The sequence below is a fragment of the Thermobia domestica genome, chromosome 13 (assembly GCF_964235325.1).
Source record: "Thermobia domestica chromosome 13, izTheDome1.hap1.1, whole genome shotgun sequence".
Classification (NCBI taxonomy): Eukaryota; Metazoa; Arthropoda; class Insecta; order Zygentoma; family Lepismatidae; genus Thermobia; species Thermobia domestica.
In genome coordinates this window covers 11,152,927-11,179,738 of record NC_137466.1, presented here as the reverse complement: position 1 = coordinate 11,179,738, position 26,812 = coordinate 11,152,927, and the positions used below count along the sequence as shown (strand labels likewise).

The 26,812-nt window shown below is 35.2% G+C and overlaps 1 protein-coding gene across 6 annotated transcripts in view; it reads left to right on the top strand.

Moving 5' to 3' along the window:
• The window catches only part of Fancm (FA complementation group M), a 255,915-nt gene that overhangs the window by 153,867 nt on the left and 75,236 nt on the right, over positions 1–26,812 (top strand). For all 6 annotated transcript variants that reach the window (XM_081735480.1, XM_081735483.1, XM_081735478.1 and 3 more), the window contains 3 exons: positions 2,490–2,753; positions 13,972–14,163; positions 21,541–24,596. In XM_081735480.1, coding sequence (XP_081591606.1) covers positions 2,490–2,753; positions 13,972–14,163; positions 21,541–24,596 — 3,512 coding nt within the window. The remainder of the gene's footprint in view (positions 1–2,489; positions 2,754–13,971; positions 14,164–21,540; positions 24,597–26,812) is intronic.

Genomic DNA, 26,812 nt, shown 5'->3' with positions numbered 1-26,812 from the left:
GGTTTTGCTACGAGGAAAGTATTAAGAGAAACCGTATGTACAGACAAGGAAAAAGCAGAATTCAAACTTGAGTTTCGCAAATTAATCATAGGTTTAGTTCAGAAGTTGCGTGAAAGAAGCCCGCTGAAGTACAGGTTTGTGCGTGGTGTCACTTGTTTTGCCCCAAGTATTATTTTGGAGCAGCCATCTCTAGCAAGAAAGAGAGCGCAGATTGTTCTTGAAGACCTTCACAGTGCAAACAGGATTTCGTCAGATGTGGCTGAACAGGCAAAGAAACAGTTCAGTGTATTGTGTGTTGAAGCACAAGGTTCCTTGAAATCATACTTTTGCGAGTTTACTGCAAGACACGACGATTCTGTAGGATTAGATGAGTTTTACTACAAGATGCTAAAGGATGATGTCAAGTTTGCTAGCCTTTTGAATGTAGTGAAAATTTGCTTGATAATGTCACATGGCAATTCACCGGTTGAAAGTGGTTTCTCCATCAACAAATCACTACTTGTAGAAAATCTTGTAGAACACTCTCTGGTGTCTCAAAGACTTGTGCATGATGCTATCAGCAGTGCTGGGGGTGTAGGTAATATATCCATCACCAGGAGCTTACTACAGTCTGTAAAATGTTCCAGACGAAGGTACCAAGATTATCTGGACAAACAGAAAAGTGTACAGCGCGAAGAAGAAAAGAAAGTTGTAGAAAAGAGAAGGATTAATCAAGAGCTAAAAGATTTAAATGACAAAAGACAAAAGTTGCAGAATAACTTGAAATCAGAAGAAAGTGCTCTTCAAGCAAGAATCGATGAGCTGGAAAAGAAGAAAGGCAGTTTGTAATATGGAACACTTATTAAAAATATAAACTCTTTTATTCCCCACTTTTATGGATAGTTGTGCAATCATAAGTGAGAAATTTTCATGTGAACACATTCTCCATATTGTACAGAAGACGCTTTATTATTATTATTATCATTATTATTTTTTATTTTAAACCATGATATTTTTCAGTTTTATGTCAACATGTGCTAATATAATACATTTTGTAAACTTGTAAATGTACGTTAAAAAAATCTTTCTGTATCTTCGTAATCTTGTGTGCATAATGTGTAATAAAATGTAATAATACGACAGTAAATAAGGTGAGAGTTGGCTGGCTATGGGGATGGTGGAGGCCAGAAAAAGTCAGGGAAAAATTGGAACTGCAGTCAGGGAAAATCAGGGAAAGTCAGGGAAATTGAGATGGAATTTTCTGTGGACACCATGAGATGTGATCCAATGATTTCGTCAGATGCTCCAAACCTGTGTACAAGCTTCTGGCAGGTTTAATGAGGATTCTACTTGATTTCCTCCTCCGGCTAGACTTCGTCGAGGGTGGATGGGCGACCAACACAAGGCTTGTCTTCAAGGCTCTCATCTCCGGAAGAAAATCAGCTGAACTACTTTTGAGCAGTCCATGTCCTCACTGACATCTCTCCAATCGCGAAGTATATTCTTCCAGCGGCCTCTGCAGCTTTGTTTTCTAAATTTATACTCGTAAAGCAAAATAGTCGTCAAAATCCCCCTTTTCCAACGATATGTTCTTTCGAAGATTGCGCTTCCTACAATACCGATACCAAAACGGGGGATGTACTGAACAATTCTCTACTGAATTAGGAATGTACACATATGACGTCATCAGAATCAACTTGACCACACTAACGCGACAAAAGTAACGGCTCTCAAAAAACGCACGAACTTTGTTGGATACCTGGTGTACAAAAAATAAATAAAAATAAAATTCGAGATTCATATACTGTGATATTTTTCTTCCGAATCTGCAATATATAATATAATATTCAGGTGTAATTTCAGATTTTAATTAAAAAGTAAGTATTTTAATTAAAAAGTAAGTAAATAATAATAAACGTAACAAAATGAATTTATGACAAGAACCTTTGTACAGGTTTCTGTTCATGTGAATATTGGCAATTAAGATCGTTCAATTGCAAAATATTTCTACAGATACGTATTATTATTATTTATTTATTTATTTATTTTTCTGGTTGCATTCCGACCATAATGATTAACCTTGTTGAAGATTGAAGTTACTTAAAACTGTTACATAGTGAAACTAAGAGGGTAGCATTTAGAAACTTTTTATTTTTAACAAGTTGTTTCAAGTAGATGGTAATACAATATTGAAGCAGCTTGTAATATGTTGTTAACCACTATAGATTACAATTTCATAATTATGAAATCATTCTTGAAATGCAGCTAGAAAGAGCAGTTTTCTACAACAGCCAATAATTGGACAGGTATTGAATGAATATTGTCTGGTATCTAATCATTAATAAAAAAAAATTGTCACTATGTGCACAGCTAAATCTTGTAACATATATAACAACTTTGTAGTATAATATATATATATAATGTGTAGCACACTGCCCATTATTGGATTGTACATTGAAATCTTTAGATGAATAAGCTTAGACTTAAAAATGTTGCTTTTCTGTCATTAGGAATAAACCCTGAGTGTCTTAAGACATATATAACTGTAAAGAAAGATAAAGAGAACCAAGATTTGAGGAAGATGTTCAAGAAGCGAAGCAAAGAGCAAGTAGCAGAAGGAAGGGAAAGAAAGAATACAAGTGATGGGATTGTGGAGTCTCCTTATTTAAGTAAAGAAGAGTTCGAAGAAATTCAAGATATTCTACCCATTGAAAACAACAGAATCCCAGAAGCAAACACTGTATCTTCGTTAAGGAAAAGTCCAACAGATACAGGTAAATTAATTTCCTTTTGTAACAAACATTATTTTGATTTGTAATCATACTCTTTTATTTCTGTTTGACCTCATCGTTGTTTACAGTGCACACGGAATAGTGAAAGATAAGATAAGGAGTCAGATGAATTGCATGTGGGTTGCTGACGTTCTGAGGAAAGTGTCAGGGAACAACGGAACAGAATATTTGATAGTATATTAAATGTTAAGGGCAATAAATAGAAGAATCTATTTACAACTTATCATATCCTTAACGTGCGTTAATTCATATCCTCAAATAATTATACAGTATTTTACTTTTTTAAAAATGTATTTCCTGTTAGTTCTGTTAGTCCTGTTTATAACTGTTGTATTTCTTACCATAAAAATCTTCGTCCGAAAATATCGTAAAACCTGGTAAAGCAAGTAAAGGTAGCGCAATTACAAACGAAAAAAATATTTTCTTCCATAATCAATTTTATTATAAAACTTATTGTTATAAAATAGTATAATACATTTCCACTAAGTAAGTACAATGTTCATTAATAATTAGAGTAAATAGGTATCCCAAAGCCAGGCACCAAGGGAAGTATTCCTTAAAAAGCTTTGCTGCAAGCTGATGAGGTGGGATAGGATTCTCAGTGCTCTGCTGCAAGCAAAGAGAGGTTGAAGTCCCGTAGAGCTCTCCTGCAAGATAAGCGGGAAAGGAGACCACGAAGCTCCACTGCAAGTTGGGTGTTTTGTGAACATGAATCTCTCAGAGCTCCACTGCAAGCTAAGAGAGGAGTTAAGTTCCCAACAGAGGTCTCTAGGTGGGCATGATGGCTCACTGGTACAAGGTGCCAGTGGGATCTCTGGTTCGATTTCTGGCCAAGTGGTGGTCAGCATCGTGTCCGTGAGTTTTCTCTGGTACTCCTTTCCTTTCACATTTCATTCCATCATCATTCACTTACCTTAATCATCCGTCTCCCTTAGCCTAAAGAGCATAAACACAGGACGTTAAATTGAAATATTTAATTTCATTTTCCTAACAGAGCTAAGTGGGCAGGAGGCCTCAGAGCTCCACTGCAAGCTGAGAGAGGGGAATTGATATCAGTTGTGGTGATCCTCAGAATTCTATAATTCCTCCTGGTTAGTGGTGGCACTGGTGTTGCTCTTCTGTGACATGATCCAGTGGTGACTATAGTTCCTGTCGTTTGCTTGTTATAGTAACGTGTGGTAGAACTGTACGTTGTGCTGTGTACAGATAGAAGCACATATTGATGTTTGTAAATAGAAGTGTGTGCGGGATATTACAGTAGTTACGCCGTTTTTTTTGACAGAAGATTTTTTTTTCCTAATATCTGTTGACGAAACTGTCAACAACAGTACTTTTAGATTTAATTGCCACCTACTGTGAAAAACTTGAACGAACAAACGGAAGGAAGTTAACAACAAATTTGTAAGTGTGTGAGTGCTTAGTCGAAAGAAAAAAAAATCGATTCGACGAGTCTAAGAAAAATGCAAGTCATTTTTTCTTTAAAAATGTATGTGTGAGTAATACATTGGTAATCTTGATACACAAATAATTCTATTTCAACAGTTAATTGAAATGAATAATGACGCTCCAAACTTCATTTATTAAAATGGTTAAAATTTTTATTTCGTCTTTCCTCATTCGTATACAGAAATAAAATGTCCATAATTGTTTGTTTTTCTTAAAGTATTTTTCTTCGTATAACTTGATCCCTGGCTAACACTATTTAATATCTACCTACAAGAGACAATGGAAAACAGCCTACATAATCAAGATGGAATTTCGATAGCAGGTAGAATGATCGGATGTGTAGGGTTTGCACATGATGTGACACTTGTGGCAGAATCTCAAAAGGAAAATCAATAAGTTGTTAGAAAACTGGAGGAAGGGCTGTGAACAATATGGAAGGAAAATAAATGTCAGAAAGACAAAAGCCATGGTGATTGAAACGAAGCAGTTGGTGTCAAATATAGAAATAGGAAGAGAAAAAATACAACAGGTGACTCGTTTTCGAAGCCTGAAATGGCAGTATTATTAGTGATGATGTGAAATGCAGACGTGAATTAAGAGCAAGGATAGGAATGGCGAAAGAAGCCTTTAGGAGGAAGCAAAGTCTGTTTTGTGGAACCTTGAATAAAAAGTTAAGAAAAACACTCATAAAATGCCTCGTGTGAGGCAGAAACATGTACATTACGCAAGTGTGATGAAAAATGACTGGAAGCTTTCGAAATGTGTGTGTGGAGAAGGATGGAAAGAATTAGTTGGGTCGAGCGGAAAACGAATGAGAGAATGTTAGAAATGGTGAGGGAGGAAAAAACAGTATAGATATTATTGAAAAATTTTGAAAAGAGGATAGGAAACTATTTTTGACATTGACTAAGAAGAATTATATTGTAAGGGACGTGCTAGAAGGTATGGTGATAGGAAAGAAAAGGAGGGGACGGGGGAGGCTACAGTTGACGAACGATATCAAAACAGAACCAGTTGAGAATGCTCCAACGACTTGCCAGAACAAACTTAAAAAGAATGGAGAGATTGAGCGGGAAGGATAACAGTCATTGTTCCTAGATATAACAGTAAATCTTTTTATCCGCACCTTCTCTTTCTTGCAAAAATTAGCAAAATATTATCTCTCTGTGACTTCAGTTCTCGAGATATGGTTGCTTAAATATCTAGAAATCCGAACGCTCTTAGCGCACAAGGTATGTGAATCTGGGACTTCACTAGTTGGGGCTAACCGTAAGAAAACGTCCTTCACCAGCTAATAGCTTGTGTCCCTTAACGTAGAGTCATACTTACTTCCCGACGCAACGTGCGTGGTGGCTGCACACAATTCCGGAGTCAAACTCCTCGAGCGCAAGGGTTCGAGATACGAGCTGCAATGGTTCACTAAAGAGTGTTGGGAGTTCATTCTAAAAACCAATCAGTTAAATCACCTGTATGCACATGCAAACAGAATACAGAAAAGCATTTATGTTAATTTTAATCCACTGGCCACGATGCACGAGACATTGCGATAACTCGGGCGTGTGAAAGTACAGATACGGAACTGCAAAAGCGATGAGGTTGGTGCCATTCAGTCACTTGAACACCTGTTCAGCTAGTATTTCCATAAATGATTAAAGAAAGCACTTAATTCAGTTCCAAATAACTATAGAATATATACTGTGCATATAATAAATCAAGGAGAAACACTGAAAAGGTTCGTCGTTCACTGAAACGTTCTCACCAAAAAGCAATGTTTTAAATATATATATGAAAAAACAATGAGAGACTTCTTTGTCCAGTTGCGTGGGAAGGAAAGCAATTCCCACCGAAGAAAGAACTTATTTGCGTCGCAAAATAAAGTATAAATCGAAAGAATAATCACTGTCTTCACAAAATATACAGAGCGTCCAAAAAATACTTCTATAACCTGGTGGCGGTTACAGTGTTAATCAATACCTAAGAGCATGGTAAACATTTTGGTACTGATAATAATTGGACAGTGGCCACCACTTACGATTTTGGTACCTAAATATTTACCATCCTCTTAGGTATTGATGAACATCAATATCATCTCTCTACAACTTATGGCTCCTCAAATATTTAGAAATTGGCCATTTTTTGGCCAATATCACGGGAACAGTAAGTCATAGAGAGATGATATTGTGGTTGCTTCCCGAGATATGGCTCCTTAAATCTTTGGAAGTCGGTCATTTTTTGGCCAATATCTCGGGAACGGTAAAGGTGACGCAAAAAATTTATTCACTTTCTCTGATAGTTTTTGATGCTCTATCGAATGCAGGGTTCAAAATTGAAAAAAAAATCACAAATAGCAGACAGACACAGAGACATAAAGAATTCAGCAACGAACTTTTTAAGTTAGTTGAAAATCGTACGTAAAGACGAAGAGGTTAGCGGAAGACCATGGAGCATGGAAGCTTCTTAGTTGCGGCAAGAGACTTGCCAATAATGTCAGAATACGTATATTATTGTTGTTGATTTTATAATTATAATAATAATAATAATAATAATAATTTGGGAAAGCACACGTAACCTTATAGACCCACCCTTCTTAGGAGGCAGCTATTCTTTATACCGTAAAGGATAGTTTTATATTTGACCTAGATTACAATAACAAGTATGAGGGTCAGACGTAGTCATGAGGGTTGCCCTCCTTTTGCCCCCTCTGGCGTCTTTATTGAGTATAAATGAATGAACAGTGACTTGCTCACTTGCTCGTATTGTAAAATGAAACAAATTTAAATTAAGTGAGGTTGATAGAAATCATACTTGCAGGAATATACTCATTGTTTTAACGGAATAACGGAAAGTTTGTTTTGTTTTGTTTGGAGCTTAACGTCCCTTTCCAGTGCCGTGGGTACATAAGATATGGATCTACGGCTGAACGTAGGATCCGAACCGCACGTATTTCCATTAAGAAATCATGTTACACAAAATAATGTGAATTGCTTGTATGATATTAGTGCACTTACGTCACTGCATAATACAGTTTACATTTATTACTAATGTATGTGTCCTCTGAATCTATTATAAATGCGGAAATCAAACTTTATGCGTAAAATTGAGTTTCTTATAGTTTTGGAACATACCTGCCTTGAGCTGAATTTTTTATCTATTACATTGGTTAAAGGACACATCCTAAGAGACTAGAAGAGGTTCAAAATTTATGTGAAAAACCCAGTATGTTACGACCCGGTCAAGTTAATTAACTCTATGGCCTATGGAACCGGAGATTCGATACCGCGTTCAAAAAAGCTCTCTATTGACTTCTGTCCTTAGCCAACTGGACCCAGTTTCTACTTGTATTCCTATTTCTGCGAGATCCATTTTAATATTGTCCTCCCATCTGCGCCTAAGTCTTCTGATTGGACTTCCCAGTTAAAACTCTGATAGCATTTGTACTTTCTTCCATTCTGGGTACATGGCCTGCTCACCTGAGCTCCTAAATTTGAAGATCTAAGAATGTTTGGTAAACTGTATAAATTATTTAGTTCCTCGTTATGAAGTTTCCGCCATTCTCCATTCCCGTTTTTCTTGGGTCCGAATATTCGTCTCAGGATCTTATTCTCAAATACTTTCAGTCTACGTTCTTCCCAGAGTAAGCGACCATGTTTCGTAACCATACCGAACGAAGTAGTTCAAGTGGTAGAGCGTTGGCTTCGCATTCGGGAGGTTGAAGCATAATGTGAAAAAAAAAGTCAAAAGAGATTGTGATTGTTATCCGAGTTGGAAACATTGAACATTGCTACGAATAGTTAATGTGCTGCCATCTATAAACTTACTTTTGATAAATTGACCTATCGAACCTTGTAGTTTTGTAAGGTAATGTGAACAGTCAACATGTTATAATTTTGATAGTGAAATTGTTTCGAAATTGTGTCGGGAAGATGAGAAGTCAAAAGAGAAAAGTGTATTGTGGTTTGTATAAGGAAACGGGAGCATTGTGAGTGTGTGATTAATATTCCCTAATTCTAAATTTAAAAACCTTTCTTTTTATTTGTAATTTTCGGTAAAACGACAAGGTGAGTATTGGTCACCCACTTAGGAATGGCCCCGACTCCTATTAGATCATATGTGCATGTACTTATTACTATTTGTTTTGGTAATTGATTTCTAAGTTAGAATTTGAGACTAGATGAAAGCTTTAAATTTAAGTTAAATTATTGGAAATTGAATGAATTGTGACAGAATAGCTAATTTTCGCCTTCCGACATTAACCCGTGATTGCGAGGCAATTTCACCAAGGAATCGGTTTGTTAGTTGTTATTATATATATATGTTTTCCGTTAAATTATTTGTTATAATAAATTATGTCTCAATTGAAACTGATTCCTTCTAATTTAAAAACTATTTAATAACTCTTTCACCAAGTCTTGTTTTCCGTAACCACTCGGAAAATGCAGTGTACTTGTCGTATCTTTGACATGATTGCTGCAAGGTCGTGGGTTCGATTTCCCCTGCCGACCATCCTGACGGGTGTACCATGGTTTCCCTCAGTCATACCAGGAAAATGCTAGAATGGTACCTACTAAAAAATAGGCCCTGGCCGATACCTTCCCAAATCCTTTCCATTGTTGTTGTTGTTGTTGTTAGATTAGTATTATTAAGTATTCTGCCTTTCGGTAGGTCCTGGGACTAATGAGGATTTTAAATTTTAGATTTGGGCCTCTAAATGTCTCTTCCACTTTTCTCGATCTTTACCTTCCTCTTTTGACTTCCAATATTTTCTCCTATCGTTCAAATCATCGATCAGCTATGTTCTTTTTCTTCCTATTCCTCGCTTCCCTTCCATCTTTCTTTCTATGGCGGTGTGAAGAAGACAATTCCTTCGCAAGATGTGTCCAATCCAGTTGGCCTTTTTACGAAGGATGGTGGCTGGAAGCGTCCTCTTCTCTCCTATCCGTTTTAAAACATCGTTTGTTACTCTCTCTGCCCATTTTATCTTTTCTATCTTCCTCCAACACCACATTTCGAAGCTCTCTAAATATTTCTTCTCTAACTTCTGTAATGTCCAAGTCTCTGAACCATGCAGTCCAATGCTCCATATATAGCACTTGACCAACTTCTTCTCAAGTCCAATATTGAGCCTGCTAGTTAAGAATATTTTTTTCTTGTTAATATGGCAATTTTTGACCAGATCTCTTTGGTGCAGTAAGCGTCTCTCGTCAAAATAATTCCCAGATACTCGAAATTATCGACCGCTTCAAGTTCTCTTTGTTCTACTCTGATCCATAAGGGCATGTTTCCGGATATTCTCATGACGTTTCGACTTTTCGATGTTAATTTCCATTCCATATAGTTTTCCAGTGTCAACTATTTTGTCAATCATCTCCTGTAGTCCTCCTTCGGTTTTAGCGATTATAACCGTATCATCTCCATACCTGATCTTGTTAATGATCTGCCCTCCAATCTTGAAATCTCCAATTCTCATTAATGTTTCCTTTATTAAACATTCACTATAAACGTTGAATAATTGGGGCGACAATCTACATCCTTGTCTGACTCCTTTTCCAATCTCCACACTATTGGGTTCTCCTTCATTCAAAGGTAACTTCACTCGTTGTCCTATGTACTGGTTTTGAATGAGTCGTTGATCTCTCCACTTGACTCCGATTTCTTTAAGTATTTTTCAGAAGTTTCGTCCAATTGACTCGGTCGAAAGCTTTTCACCATTCGATGAAGCACCAACACAACTCTTCCTTTACATCAAGAATTCTTTCTGATATAATTCTCATCAATCCAATAGCATCTCTGGTGCCTTTTCCTTTCCGGAATTCAAATTGATCTTCTAACCTCTCATCTATCTTCAGTATGCGAGCAATGATCTTTCCAGTGTGGAAATTCAGGCTAATGGTTCTGTGATCGCTGCACTTCTTTGCTTGCTTTTTCTTGAGCAATGTAATCATTGTAACATCAAGAAAATCGTTTGCCCTTTCTCCACTCAGGTAAGTCGTGTTAATAAGGGAAGTCAGTACTTTCATTGCGTTGTCTCCTAATCCCTTGAGCAAATCTACTGATATGTCGTCGTCTCCAGTGGTCTTTCTCCTTCGCATGTCTTTGATTGCTTGTACTACTTCACTTTTCAATATACTGGGTTCTTTTTCATCATCATCCACCTCTTCCTCTGCTTCGATCGCAATATCTTTGAGACAGTTCTTCTGATCATACAGATCTTTTATGTATTCCTCCCAAATTCTAAGGATTCTTTAATGGTCAATGATTACATTGCCTTGATCTTCGATGCCGAACTTCGTATACTTTTGTTAGCTTAGCCTCCTAATTCTTGTGTTTTCTGGTACATCAGATCATATCTGCCGTGCCGTTGAAGCTCCATTATTTCTTCACATATTTGCTCCATGTACTTTTCTTTAGCTTTGTCCTTTTCTCTTCTCAATTCATTATTCAGCCTTCTGTATTCCTTGATGTCCGTGTTTTTCGCCCTTCTGCGTTTCTCCATCTTCTTAAGCATTGCTTCAGTTGTCCATGGTTTTCTCGGTGCTCTTTCAATCCTGCCAAGTTATTGTGGAGTATGTCAAATAGAATCTGTTTAACTTTTCCTCAACTATTCTCTATATTGTTAACCATATCGCCCATTGCACAGAATTTTTCTTCAATCTCTTCTTTCACATCATCGTCGATATGTTGTTAAATATCCAGTATAAAATGGCCTCTGAGATGTATCTGGTGATTGTTAAATAAATAAAAATAAATAAATAACAGGCATGATTATGGTTTTATCTATTTTAAGCTTGAAATTCCTCGGCAGAATTCACGACGAGAAAAGACTTTGAACTGAATAATAACACGAATTCCCTGTTTTTAGTAGACATTTAATTTCTTCGTGATTATGGTTTTGGAAGATAAAAGTCGGTGTATAAACTCCCCCTTAAAAATAAGTGGACACCAGTTTCAGCGTTTTCTATTGTAAGGGGGAGAAGGCAGCACTTTCTACAATTCCTTTCTTCACTTTGAAAGCGACATTGTCTGTTGTTTGTGATCGCATCACTGCGAAACTATTAAACAGTTTGAAATGAATGTTGGAACATAGTTAGAACCTACCTTGAGCTGGGGTTTTATCATGTTTCATTGATTGAAGGACACATCTTAAGGGAGGTAGAGAGAATTCGAAATTTAAGTATTAAAAAAAATAGTGTGTCATGACTCCAAGTTAGGAAGATATAACTCGGTGTATAAAGTGCTAATTAAAAGTAAGTGGAAATTAATTTTGAAACTAATTTGAAATTAACTTGAAATTAATTTTAAAACATAATAGAATAAAACCTCAACCTGGAATTTTATCACTTTGATTAAAGACCGTATCCTAAGGGAAATAGGGTACAAAATTTCTGCGAAAAGTAGTGTGTTTAACCTTCTCGCAAAAGCTTAAAAGCCTTAGTAAGTCGTATAGAAAATTGACCTGTTAGCCTTCTCCTCCCACTACATGGTAGTGAAACAGAATATTTTCTCCGAAATCCGGTGTTGCCAAGAAATTTGAACTGTTTCATAGTTCTCGGCCAGAATAGGGGATGAATAAAAGCTGATCTTCTCTGTCACTTGAGAAAGGAATGCAATGTCTTAAATGTTTCAGCTAAGAAAAAATTAGCCTGAAAACTCGAATAGTTTGTGTTGTTCTGTTATTTGATATTTTTAGCAGAAAATCTTTCTTCTTCCGTTGAGAAGAAATGAACCACATGCAGGCAGTTGGTCAGTGTGTTCATTTTCGGAGCATCTACCTTTCGTTGGCGAGGGGGAAAAAGAGAGGAAATATCAAAGTGGCCTCCCAAACCCACATGTGTAAGTCATTAATCAGTGTTAAAAGGGGACCAAAAATATGGCAACGTCTTTGAACAAACGTTAAATTACAATGTCACTAACTAGTAAGAGGATGCAACTGTTCGGACACTTCCGAATACTACCCGTTGAGAGCCATGTTGTTAGTGCGAGACCTATAAAGAGTTTTTATCATACACGTTCATTATAATACATGTCCTTAGAGGGGATTCAGATATTTTCCATAAACCTATTCTCATCATGCGAAGATCATTTGAATGAACTAGTATATTTATATAATGATTTGTATAGTGTTTTTCAAAGCTAAACCAAGTTTTCTTATCAGCAGTAAAACTGTCATATGGTTGTTAGCGGCTACGTGCGGTTTGTCAACCAGTTGGATGTTGCCGGTATTACAAAAGCTTAGCCGCTCTCCCTGTCGCCAGAGTAAACAATGAAGTCTCGAACTATCCTTTCTGAGTGTTGCAAACCAATAAGCAGATACATAAAACCAGAATAACCATTCAAAATAGGGATAAAATACGTACAGGTCATTCAACAAGTAATTTTCTCTCCTATTAATATAATAATAATAATATGATAGTTTTTACGTCCGAGCTGTTTCGGACTACTGTGCATTTTCGGTAATGCTCGGAAAATAGAATAGATCCTGGACCGTTGGACCGATATTGTATTTTTACCCGTATGAATCGGGTTTGCCCGATTGAACCGTATGAATAGGGATGACCTGATAATCACGTTTTTATGAAAACAAGCTTAATCTGTCATTATTGTAAATGATGTGTTGTTTCACTTTATTATCATAACACAAATTGTTCTAATTATCATGTACGAACTCATAACGAGTCTATCGGATCAAACGGTCCAAACAGGCCAAACACAGGTCAAACGGGTTTATCAGGTCTAAGGATCGAGTAAACCTAACGCAAAGGGTATCGGGCGGGTACAGTTTATCCGAAAAGTTCAAGCACTAATTATAGATTAAAGTCAATACTTAAGAGCTCTAATTGTTTACATTCACTTTTTTCTTTCTTTTTTTTTTATTTAGGCGACCAACGAACTTGCGGATACATACATATAAATGCTCAAATCTAAATTATTGCATTATATTATTGCAATGAGAATCAACGTGATTTACTATTAGGAGTTAGCGTGATGCACTAATGTTAGTCTTTTATAAATATTATTATTATTATTATTATTATTATTATTATTATTATTATTATTATTATTATTATTCGACAGGCCATTTGTCTATAATGACAATTTAAAACTTTTTTCTTTAAAAAAAAGAAATGATTAAAAAGCATACTATTAAGTACCTAAATCCTCATATGTATTAATGTATGCAGGTTAATATCTAAATAATAAAGCTATCATTATTAATTTCCTGTGTATAGTAGCCTAATTTGTAATTTGTCCAGTTTTAATACACGTGACGAATCACATTAGAAAGAAACTGATCAATTATATATTGACCTGTATAACTATATCTTAAAGTTAGAAATAATATACTTACAAGCAGAGCAGATGAACAGGCAGAATCTTTATTAAGCCTATTACTAATATTACATATTATTATTAGCAATAATAATAATGATAACTCAATTCCTGGCGCAACAGCATTTAGAAGGCCTGGACTTATGGCACTCATTTCTGTGGGGTAATGTGTTTAGAGGTCTGCACGGGCTCGGGCTACTATGATAACCGTAATGGGGTTAGCCATACTGAGAGCTTTATACAGCTCTACCTGAGTTGGAGCGGCAACGCCGGAATCTACTTACAATGAAGGATTTGTGGTAGGGACAAGTAAACCCTTAGATCTTGACCTTCGAGAAAAAAATTGGTTATGTTTTGTCGCGTACTATATAAAGATGTCCTTTTTATTCATTTGTATACTAATTGTTTTTCTTTTTTTTTTCCACAGATAAGCATTACCCACGAGAAGTTGACAATGAAGGAGAAAATAAAGTTAAGTTTGAGGAGTATATTGAATGGCAGCGATGTCATCAGGGGTTCTTGATACCAAGCTCTAAAGATACGGAAGTAGCGGTGGAATTGCTGCAGTTGTCAGAGAAAATTTTCATAGAAGGTTTTCAAAACAAAAGTGCTAATAACAGTAAGTCACTAAGAGTTTACTACCTTTATTAAAGAGTGAATGAATGGCATGATTTGTGTTAGACAAGTATCAGTATTCTTAAATTACACCTAAAGGAGTTTTTTGTATTTGAAACTGCAATATCACATTAAAAGTATAACGATTATTTTGGTCATTTATGTACTTTTCGTGTTTCATGGTGGCTCACTGGTAAAGCACTTACCTCTTGTGCTAGGGGTTCCTGGTCCGATTCCAAGCCATTTGCGTTTGTGGTAAACAACATCATACCTTTGATTTTCTCGTTCTTCTTCCCTTTCCTCCCACATTCTCATTCCACCCATTATTTTATTATCATTCACTTCCATTACTTATCAGTATCCGGCTCAGTAGTAGAGCGCTTGCCTCTGGTGCGTGGGGACCCTGGTTCGATCCCCGGCAAAGTAAGTTTATAGAGGACAGCATCGTATTCGTGGGTTTTCTCGGGGTACTCCCGTTTCCTCCCACTTTCTGATTCCGCCAATTCTTCCATCATCACTCACTTGCTCTAATTATCGTCTCCCTTAGCCTAACAGGCATTATCCTGGGACGTTAAATTCAAAGATTTCAAAGGGCATAAACGTGGGACTTAAACTAGAAATTTCAATTTTAAAAATACATTCTTTCTTATTTATTTATCTAGCTAAAGTAAGTACCTATGGGACAGCAGTTGTTTCTCAGTGTGTTGGTCATTCTTTTTATGGCCGATGAGATACGACTCGGTATGCCTATGATCTAAATTATTGTTTCAAATACTTTGAGGTCCTCTTCCTTCCTTTCTTTCTTTCCTCGGTGTTCTGTTGTGATCAATGTTTGCTGAAGAAACATGCAACAAATAACTTGCAACTCAAAGGACAGCTTAAAGAATTCTGGACATTGACCCAGTTTCTCAATAAGAAAAATCCTGTAATTTCCACCTGACCAAAAGCCCTCCAATGCAGTTAGATTTTTCCAACCCAATATATCAGTCATTCAGTAAAAATCCTACAAAAATGATAAAACGTGTAGTATATTAAGTCATGCTGTTTTCTAATGCTTGTCATTAATTAACTTAAAATACACCTGTTGCAGTAATTTTACGACAACAGTGTTGGCAGGGGCCGCGTTTCTGTCAAAAAAAAAAAAAAAAAACACACACACACACACATTTTATGGACTATCATTAAATAGCCTTTTCACATGCAACAGTGCATCAAGTTTGTCACATTTTCGCACGAATGGATAAATGTTGATTCATACTGCAAATATACACTGTTTCATCCGCAGGAAAAACATTTTTCTGCAACTTAATATTGATTTTCTTTATTTTGTACCTTTTTTATTTTACACTTTCGGCACTTTCTTTCGTTACTGTACACAAAAATGTTACAAATTTCAACATTGGTCATGATCTAGAAAATATCTACATAGAACACGCTTACATTTGTTTCAAGTCTCAGGTCTTTATCATTCATAGATCAAAAGATATGCGCAATCAAACTTTGGATTGCACAACTTTACGGACACACTGTATAACAATCAAAATTTAAATGTTATATTTTAGTGGAATGCCTTAAATGCGGGACGTTTGTTAGGTACAGTAGTTCCGATTGCGTGGTTCTGTTACTTGATTGTGAGAAAATTTCTCTTAGTTTGTTATTTTTCTTGTCTACTTGTCGAAAACTTCGAACTTAGATGTCTCTTTCTTTTCCAAGGTGGCAAACAAATTTTCCAATATTAACGAAGTTCATAAAATGGCCTGAGCAATATCACTGTATATTTCAACCAAGAAAGCTTACTCTACATTGCACTCTCTTAATAAACTAAAACACGTTCTTTCAGTAAAGCAAAAGACTCAATTGGTTCTGGCGCTCCTGCTTCCTGTACTTGACTATTGTGACGTAGTATATAATGACCTATCCACTACTGTTTCGGCTAAATTGAAACGTATGTACAACACATGCATTCAATTTATGTTTAATCTCCGTCGCTACTACCATATTACCCAGCATTGAATGGGCTTGGATGGCTACCGCTCCATCTTCGGAGGAAACATCACATTTTAGTAAAAGTGTTCAGCATCGTTGCAAATAAGGCCCCTCCATATTTAAACAATAATTATCAATGTGTTGCCCGTGACGGCTGCGCCACTAGAGCAGATAATTCTTTGCTACTTCCTAAACATCGCACAGAGATACACAGCAAATCATTCGTGCTTACTAGTATCCGTCTCTGGAATAGTTTATCCCCAGTTTGAGAAACTTAGAATCAAAATCAAAATTTGTCCTAGAAACGTAAAACTTGTTAAAGCAGACCCTGTCCACTTAACATATCGATTCTCTCATAAACATAGCACAAAACTTTTGTAACATAGTTTGCAACTATCATATAGCAACTATATATATATATATAGTTTTGTATTGTGTCAGTTATTCTTATATTGTGTTCTTAAACATATGCGTGTGTGTGTGTTTTGTGTTTATGTATATGCGTGTGTAATGTGAATCAGTGTATCTTGATTTTTGAGTGTATCAAATAGTTCTTAGTTTTTTGTTAGTAATTAGGTGTAAGAGAGGGCCTTATGGTCCTAACCTTGCTGCTGTAGAAAAAAGGCAAGAAATTAAATAAATTTCAGATTTACCTTTCAAGCCTGAAATCCTGCATACGTTATAGATCCAAGCTCGCCCCTAGCCAATAACTATGTAATTTAAGTTTTACGTTGTACATCGTGTCGTCTGAGCTAATGAACACTAACTCCCCCTGCCAGAAGTAGTCGAGTCTGAAACTGCATAAACCAAAGACAAGAAGGGAAAATAATCGTGAAAGTTTATGATTATATTAACAATAAAAAGCGAAACACACACTTTAAAATCAGTTTACTAAATGATAAGTTTACACGGTCTAATTAATATAATGATTTATGTAACATTAGTTTGAAGTCCCTTTTGTGGATACTTAATAATTCAGCTCCGTGTAGAAAGGAGGTATTGTTTTACAGTTCTTTCTCTAAATCTGTAGCGTATTTGTAATCAAAAGTACATTTGTGGGATCTGTAGTATATATACACTGTATACGTGAGTGTAATCAGATTATCTCCTGTTCCTCCCACATTAGGACTGTTATATTACTTCATGATTATTACCTATATCACTTGTTTTGTTTTACCCGATATAGCCGTACCATTAAAATTAAGTTCCGTTTTACTTCTCAGATTTTATACAATACGACTTACTCGAGATAATTATTATAATTACACGCTTACAGTAACAAAATTTCTTTTTCCATATTACTTTATATGTACAGCAAATTCATGTCTAATAATTTTATTAGGCAAGAAATCTAGAAAATATCAATAAAGAATAATTTCTTGTTTTTATTTATTAAATGATGGAGAACAGTGGTCGAAGTGAGACAGTGTGCAGTGGTATGCCGTACCGCCTCTAGATTTTCAGTGATCAAGACATACTGTCACTGGAGAGTAGATGCTAAATACCTTTAATGAATCCACTTTCATGGACAGTAATTGACGAATAACTTTGCACATAAAAAGATTTTATTTCTTACGTAGAAATAATTTCTAAGTTGACAACATCAACATTTTTGCTCTCTTTTTCCTAACTTTTGCTTTTAAAATGAGGTGTCTTCAAAACGTTCATCTACTTTATATTTTGATGTGCCATATTGAATTGTTTCTTTCTTTATATGCGTGTGTGTGTGTCTTGTTGCCGTAATGCATATAAATGTCGTGTTTTGAGCATGGGCGGATTAGGGGGTTTTCTGCTGTGGGCAGCGGATTTTCCGGGGGTTTGGAATACTCCTCAGTCGAGTGGGGATTCCGGGAGTTTTCCCGCAGGAAATTGTTAATATAAAAACTCGGTTTTTGAGCATTTTCATGTATAATTCAACATAAGCGGGATATTTATGTATATTCAGAAAATTGTAGGCAGGGAATCAAAGTCTCTCCATGTCCCTCCTCCTCCTGTAACTAAAGAGAAGCTTTCCAATGGTCTTCAGTCATTACCTAAATAGAAATGTAATCTCTTATGCAACATACCCTCATTGTATTTCAACATTTAGATAGCCGGTCTGTTGAGTCAAAATCGTAATAAAACATACCTCGTCTGCCTTTTTTTCCACTTCGAATATTGATTGAGTGTGAAACAAAATGCACAGGGTATACGTATGCAGTGTTTGCAATGAGAGGACTTTGCACACAGACTCATAAAGTAACAGTTGCAACAGCTTTGTAAACGTTTCAGGACAACTTTTTGCAATGATACATCTATATCACTGAGCAGTTGTTGCACCTCAATATGTACTTTTCAAGGTATTTTGTAAACATACTAGGAATATTGTAACACCAAAGTCAATAGAAGGAATTCCATCGAGTGTGGCAGTGGAGATATTTGAACTCAGTGACATATCATTTTCTTTAGTTTAACATACATCTGTTTTGTAGGACATTGTCTTTTGTTCCCCTACAGTTTTAGTGCTGTTATTATCGATACTTAAAAATTTGAACAGTTTTCCAAGTATTTAAAGTTAGAGTAACGGAGCACCGTACATTTCCCAAAAATGCCTTACGTTTTACCCTTGCTTTCAGCTATTTGGATATAATGCAAAATGTTTTAGATTTAAATATTAGTTTTTTTTTTCAATTATGAAGTTAGAAATTTATTTCAATTCATTATAGAAATACTAGGAATAACTTGCATATAAAATCATTAAAAATATAGCGTAGTTAAATACAATTTTATTCATTATGAGTGTAACGCTTTCTACAAATACCGTGAATAAGAATGATTTGCTAGGGAAAAAAATCAGCAGAGGATTATGTTGAAACCTTGTGTTGAGCTACACTTTGGTACAAAGTTCTAATCTGAAGTCTCTTCTTCTTTAAGAGCCTGACATACTAAAAATAATACAAAATATGTCATTATTCTTTTGGTTGTTTTTCATAAGTGAAAGAAGATAATGAAATGCAACTTAACACAATCACAGATAATGTTGTTCTACAACAGGAAATATGAACGTGAAAAATTTTCAGTGTTGGCATCCGTAGAAAATACAGTATTGCCACAATAACATTTCGCCCAAAATCTTAACCACCTGTGAGATTTGTACAGTATACTGTATATCGAACTTTGGTATGCTTTGGGGATACTTATTGATTTATTTGAGATAAAATTATCATTATTCGTTTTAACATTTATTTGGACCCTTATTGTACTTTATAATGAAACTTTTAAAAATATATATTATATCTACATATACTTTTCAAAGTGTAGACTCATGTCCAAAATTATTGTCGCATGTCTATAAATATGTTGTATGAATAAAATTTGATAACGAATTCGCCCGGTATTTCTTATAATGTTAGTATCTGTATAATCGGCAAAGACATGTAAGTTATATAGCAACTTTCATGTCAAAAAACAAGTAAATAAAAACAATAAAACAAAAATAAAACTTCTTTCTCCATTTAGCAACATTTTGTTTTACTCACTTTAATTTTCGTATTTATAATTCTTTTCCTATGAAATTTACCACAAATACACATTTCCCGATTATACACATAGTATCAGTATTAAAAGTACCCTGCAAAATCATTATCAAATTATATTCTTAGAAGAAGGCAGTTATAGATATGCGACAATCATTTTGAACATGAGTGTACACTATAATATACATTTTTCTTCAATGAACATAAAAAGAAAACGTAAATTTGCCACGGAGGAGGTTAAGTTAAGGCATCAACTAGAGAAACGAACTCAACTGCATTTGATTACGTATCATGTTGTCTTGGAATCCTGTGAACTACTTTTTAGATAATAGTTGTATTTAGTTTTAATTAAAAAATTAGTTTTAACATACAGTTACTAAAATTAAATAATAATGTTATTTAAAAAGTAGTTCACAGGATACCAAAATGACAAGATACGTAATCAAATGCAGTTGAGTTCCTTCCTCTAGTTGCTGCCTTAGATTTTGGGAGAAATGCTATTCTGACAACACTGTAGTTCCTATGGATGGCAACACTGAAAATTGTTCACGTTCGTATTTTCTGTTCTAGAATAACATTATCTGTGAATGTGGTAAGTTTCATTCTATTATCTCATTTCACTTATGAAAGACAAGGAAAAGAAAAATGATAAATTTTGTGCCTTTTTAGTATGTCAGGCTCTTAAGCAGAACTATGTGGTTAACCTATCCATAGATAAGCTTGGCCCTGAATTTGATTCTCAGGAACCTAGCACACTTAACGAGCCTACGGGTCATCGTCGTTCGAAGCATTGTAAAACCAAATAAACTAATAAAAGTTAATAATCTAAAATTAAAAACCTAATGGTAATTAAATATACAGTTAGTGAGTAACAGTGGTAAGAGCCATATATGAACCGTACATCACCCATCTTAAAAGTCACTTGTTCGGTCATCGTGGGCGTATAACACCAGAGAGTTAATTGTCAGTTAGTTTCTACTTATAAATACTCCTTTTATTACGCCATGTGCTAGTAGTATATTAGCTGCATAAATTTGAAGCTCACCTTTCTACGTTGAAATTTAATGAAAAATCATTTGAATTATCCATACTTTTTCGATAGCAAATTAAATAGAGATATGGCTAAATAACAGAACTAAGATGAAGGTGTGTGTTCTAAGAGTCAGTTAAGTATTATCATTTATCAGACTTTTTTTTAACGTGATTAACAATGAAGCAATTACGATATACACGAAATATTAAAATGACTATGCTAATATAGTTCGATGTATGAATATCATCATCATCATATGTATTCTACCATTGTTGGCAGGCTTCTAGTCATTTTTCATCATTTTTACGCATAATGCATGTTTCTGACTCATACAATACAATACAATACTCTACTCGAAGCATTTTATGAGTCTTTTTCTTAACTCTTTATTCAAAGTCTCATAAAATAGTGTTTTCTTCCTCCTAAAAGCTTCTTCCGCAATTCCTATCCTTGCTTTTATTTCACGTTCATATTTCATATCATTACTATTAATACTACCAGGTGTCGAAAACTAGTCACCAGTTCTATTTTCTCCCATCCTACTTCTATATTTGACAGCGACCCCTTCGTTCCAGTCACCATGGCTTTTTGTCTTTCTAACATTTATTCTCATCCCATATTCTTCACAACCCTTCCTCAAGTTTTCCATCATCTTATTGACTTGCTCTTCAGATTCCGCAATAAGCGGTATATCATCTGCAAATCGTATACACCTAATCAATCCAGCTCCTACTGAAATGCCATCTTCATTTCAGCTGTCATATTTCTGTATGAATATAGAAGATAGATTTTCTTTTTTATTTTTACTTTTTTTTCTCATGTTTTAATTTGTCTCTTTCTTTTTCAGCCAATGGCTCAGAAAGTAATAGTACTTCGGAAGGCTGTAGTAGAAATATTCATGATCAAGAAGTGAAGGGAGAACATGCGGACAGTATCAATAACAATAAAAAAAGGAAGAAAATCCAGAAACAGAAAAATGTAAAGAAATTGAAAAATAAAGACGACCAAAGAGAAGACATTAGATCCTGTATAAATAATTTAAATAATAAGAAAAAGCCTGATACAGCTATTGTTACGGAAGATGTTGAAATAATTGCCATTGAGGAGGAAGTGACCAGTGTTGCCGCGGAATGTGTGAATAATCCAAGCATTCATGTGCAGAGTAAAGATACGGAACCAGTAGTTGTTCCTATGTATTATACTACTACGGTACTGGAAGTAAAACATGAATATGTGTATCGAATTCGTCTTTCAGATGACTTAAAGTGCATGGTGCAAGGAGTGCTGAGCAACGGGTATAGTGAACAGAATTATTATGAAATAAATTCTTTTCCACATTGCATTGTGTGCGAAAAGTACTTTCAGTGCAGTTATGTTTGTCGGATTGTGAACACACCAGCTTCATTTAGTAAACCTACAGTTTGTGATTCGTTAAAACAATTGTGTGAATATTCTAAGGAAGTGATTTCTGAAAATGTAATTAGCTCATTCACTAATGATTTCGTATCATCACTTAATATTGCAGAGTTGGTGTCCGAGTGCAATGTTCATGTATACAACTCCAATCGTGAAAATGTATTAAATTCAAGTAATAAGATGCAAATAGAAAATTCAAAGCCAATTTCTAATGTTGTAGATGAATCCTACGATGTTTCCAATATAAATGATGTGTTTGCTTCCGATTTTACGATAGAGAATTCTAATGCTAATAGAAAAACCCCTGCGAAGCGCGCTGGAGAAGCGAATAATGAAAGTTATGTGTATGGTGAAAAGCCTAAGCTATGCAGAACAGCAATAAATGTTTCCGACATACCACCAACAAAATTACTGCAACCAAATTGCTCTCTAGAACATTCATTCATTAAAACAAATAGAACTCCTGCCAAAGTCAACGGCGATTCACAGTTCATCTGTGAAGACGACAATGATTTGCCAATATCTCCTATTTTGAGTCAGAAAAGAAGTAAAGCAAGTGACGGTCAGAGTTGGTGTGGTATTGTGGCGTCAACGCCATTTGTTCCTACCAAAAATGGTTTGTTTAGAAACAGAAAAAAAAGTGATCATTGCAATAAAAGTCAGTCGTACTTAAGAACGGATCAAAGAAATGGTACGGAGACCTCTAAGAAAGAATTAGATTCTGTTGGTGTTAAGCTTTCCAGTATCACTGAAGAAGTGGACATATCTGATGATGATGCAATATTACCACTTGAAAATGTGGATACTCTTCCAAATAAAGAGCTGGAAACAAAATCAACAGTAGAAGATGTACCCACACATCTTGAAATGCCAAATTTTGAGCTATGGAATGAGGAAGATTTTAATGATGAGATTAATATGTTGGCCTCTTCGGCAACTTCGGGTGACGCTAGTCCAATATTCATTTCACGTAAAGAGCGTAGTCAGGTAAATGTCAAGGAACGGGGACCTGAAGGTCCTAGTGTCTATTCAGTCACTCAGTTGGTTGACATGGTTCAAAAAGAAAATACGAATCACGGAGTAAATGCAAAGGAACTAAAAAGTTCACATACGTCAAAACTAGAAATTCGTAGTAATCACTCCAAGTTAAACAGTAGCGAAAATCAACTTAATAGAGGGCATGGAAAGTTCTTTGATCAAGAAATCAGTCACAATCAGGATACAAATAACAAACCAAAGGTGACTAAAGATAAGGAAGATGAAAAGATTAGTAAAGAGAAAAAAGAAGAGAATGATAAGAATACAGAGACGTCTGGAGATGATTACATATATATCTTTGATAGTGATGATGATATTTTCGAAGGTATAGACATGTGCAATGTAGAAAATACGACTGAGAAGAAGGTAGTTTCAAAATACGTCGAATATTTTGAGGAGAAGGAGTATAAAACCATCACTAAGAACGTCAATTATCAGCATAATAACAACAATAACAACAGGAAGAACCATAATTCAGACGAAAAACCAAAACCATCGAAAATGGATGACCAAGCTGAGGAAATTTTTACTAATCACAAAACAACTTCTACACTTAAAACAAGTTTTGAAAGTAAACGAATAGTTCATAAACACTCGGAGAAAATCAATAAATTTTCTGTTCGACAAGATAATGGTAATGAAATGAACATAATTGTTAATAAGGTTAATGATACTTCTGAAATTTCGAATACTAAGAAAATCACAGAAATGAAACGCACAGAGAAGAGCTCTGAATTTCGTAAAAATCAAACTACAAAGTCTCAGCCTGAGAATCAGACACACGCAGCTGAGAGTACCGGTCCTCAAAATAATACTAAAACAAGTGCTTCAAAATGCAGTGAACAATGTGCTTTGATTAAACGTAGTAGTAGTGAGAAGAGCTCAGAAGTAAACAAGCAACATGACCAGTCGAAATTAGGTACAAGTAGTGGTTGGTATGATACAGGACAATATTTAAGTAATAACAATGCTCATGTAGACTCTTGGAAGGAAACAAGTAAGAGCAAACTTGGTACTTCAACTGACGATGAAAGTTTTCTTAACGTGAAGACAAAGAAAAAACCTCGAAGGAAACTTATTTTATCAGATGATGAACATAGTGGAAATCTTTCGCTTCAATCCGACAATAATTCAACATCGGATTTGTTGGACAGAAAATCATGGCACTTAACGGATGCTGAAGAAATTGAAGAAAAACAAGAACAAGTTAAAGACAAAGCGAAACAAGAAAGTGTCAGTGTTTGTGCAAAGAAAACCAGCGATGGGGGGTGGATTGACTGTTCCAAAAGAGCTACTTTTGAATCACCAGGACATTATTCAGAAAGCGATGAAGATTTTTGTACGCCACCTACAAAGAGGAAAGCAAAAGCGATCAGTGTAAACTCAAAGAAAGAAAATTCTGAAGAAAGAGAAGAAAGTACCAGGAAACAGAAAAACAAGACAAGATCGGTAAGTATAAGTAGAATTTATTGGAAAATTTAAAATGTCCTATATGCTTAAAGTTTTTAAAGTTGTTTTTACAGTCCGTGTTTATATGAAATAATAGAAAAGTAAGAAAAATATTTACCCATTGACTATTTTCCTTCCAATTTAGTGATCAGTATTATTTTCTCTTCGTGTTTATGTGTGTGGGGTGTCTGTCTGTCTGTCTTTTTCATCTTCGGTTCGTATTCTCTGATCATATGTGAAAACAAAATAAATTAAAATTTACACATTCTTATCATTTAAAATAGAAAAGTCGTTATTCAAAATAGCAGATACATGAATTGCTTCTCAAAGTAGGAGGCATGTCCAGGAAATAAGTGTACTAGGTTTTTGTAGGTTTTAAAAATAATTATTTAAAACAAAGCTTTTACATGGTTGCATCTGTACATATGTGAAATATTTTTCCATCCCTCTCAATGCACTTAATGAAACGAGGGATCAATTTTTTTCATCTCCACCTTCACTTCCTCTACGGTTGAAAATTTTTTCCCACCCATGCGCATCTTCAGGGAGGTGAACAGATGATAGTCTGTAGGCGCCAAGTCAGGGGAATGCGCAGGATGGTTCAAAACCCCATCCCAATCACTCCAAAAGTTGCTTTGTTGCATTGGCCATATTCGGTCTGGCATCGTTCTGCAGAGAGCAGACTCCGTCAGCAGTCCCCCTCTTTTTTTAATTGCTCATGTCAGTTGTTTTGATCTGGTTAAAAACTTCAGATGAAGATTTTCCGTTCACAACAAAATAACAGATAATGCGGCGAATCTCGCACTTGGCGTCAGATTTTATCGACATCTTTCATGGGAGACGTTACTGCGACCAGTTTTGGTCATACTGACACGTGAGTAGGCTCGCTGGAAAGGTTAAAAGATATGCTACATGGCAGTATGTCTAACATAGCAATAACAAATTTCCTCTGCCCTGTAACGGCGCTGGTCGGTGCTTACAGCACTACAGGCCTTGTGGTTAGGTTTAATATACCCTTGGTAGATGCTTGTTGCAGGAACCGGAATCATAAATCCACCTTTCGATATAGAAGCAATTTATTTTAACAATTAACGAAAAGAACTTCAAAACACTTAAATATTGAACAAGAAACATATACGTAGTATAACATAATATCAAAAGGGAGCTATGACCTTTTTTAATGTACGCAATATCACAGTTTTCACGTTGTTTATGGCGATTGTATTACAAATGTCGAAAAGAATTAATTATTTAATTTAGAATAGGATGTGCCGAATAAATATTCTTTTAACAAATAATTCTCTACTTTTAGTAGGTAACCAATGGGCAATAAGAATGTGACTTTATGTTGAAACTACTTAAGTGTCAAAGCGGTCTAACTAAACAAGAGAAAAAATCTAAAATAAAATAATGATTAAAAACTTTTTTTTTCATACTGTCAGATTCTCATTCTCCATTAATTACCTACAAACCCTTAAACACATTTTTCACTTCATTTCAAATTTGTAAATCACCGCAACACTTGTACACTAAGAAAATTTAGGCGTTGACACTATGGAATTACCTTCTGCAATACTAGAATAACTGGCTGCATTGTTTAACATTGCTTTCACTAGATGGCAGCATAAGATAGACCTGATATCTTTAGCGAGTTTATGAAAGTTTAATGTCTCTTTTTACGAAAGTTCAATGTCTCTTCTTGTCAAACTGTTCTTGTCTGTTTCTTAACATCACTGTTACAAACTTCCCTGCTTGGGTTTGAAATTTTACAAACAAGATACAAAATGTTCAAAAAAATTATTTAATTGATTAAGTCTGAAGATAATCAGGCATACACTATAAAATTCCAATAACTCATCACCGGTGCAGTTCCCATTTCTTACTTGTTCATGTCTAATTTTGGGCCCATATGATTCAGAACCCAACACTAGAAGCAGGTCCATAGTAGTCTCAGTTAATTCCTGGATTACAACTTTAGACGTTTAAGAGGAGACGTAGCTGACTGGTAAGGTGAATGATCACTAGATATGTTTTACTCAGTAGTCCCAGTTCTACTCCGTAATCCGTAGGAACAGAATGCAATTCCTTTCGTAGACATTGCGACAAACGATAACATCAATACATTCCCTTTCTTGGATACATACCCTTTCTCGGTCAGGTACCCTGCAAGGATATAAAACACATACACAGTATACACATACTATAACACTAATATT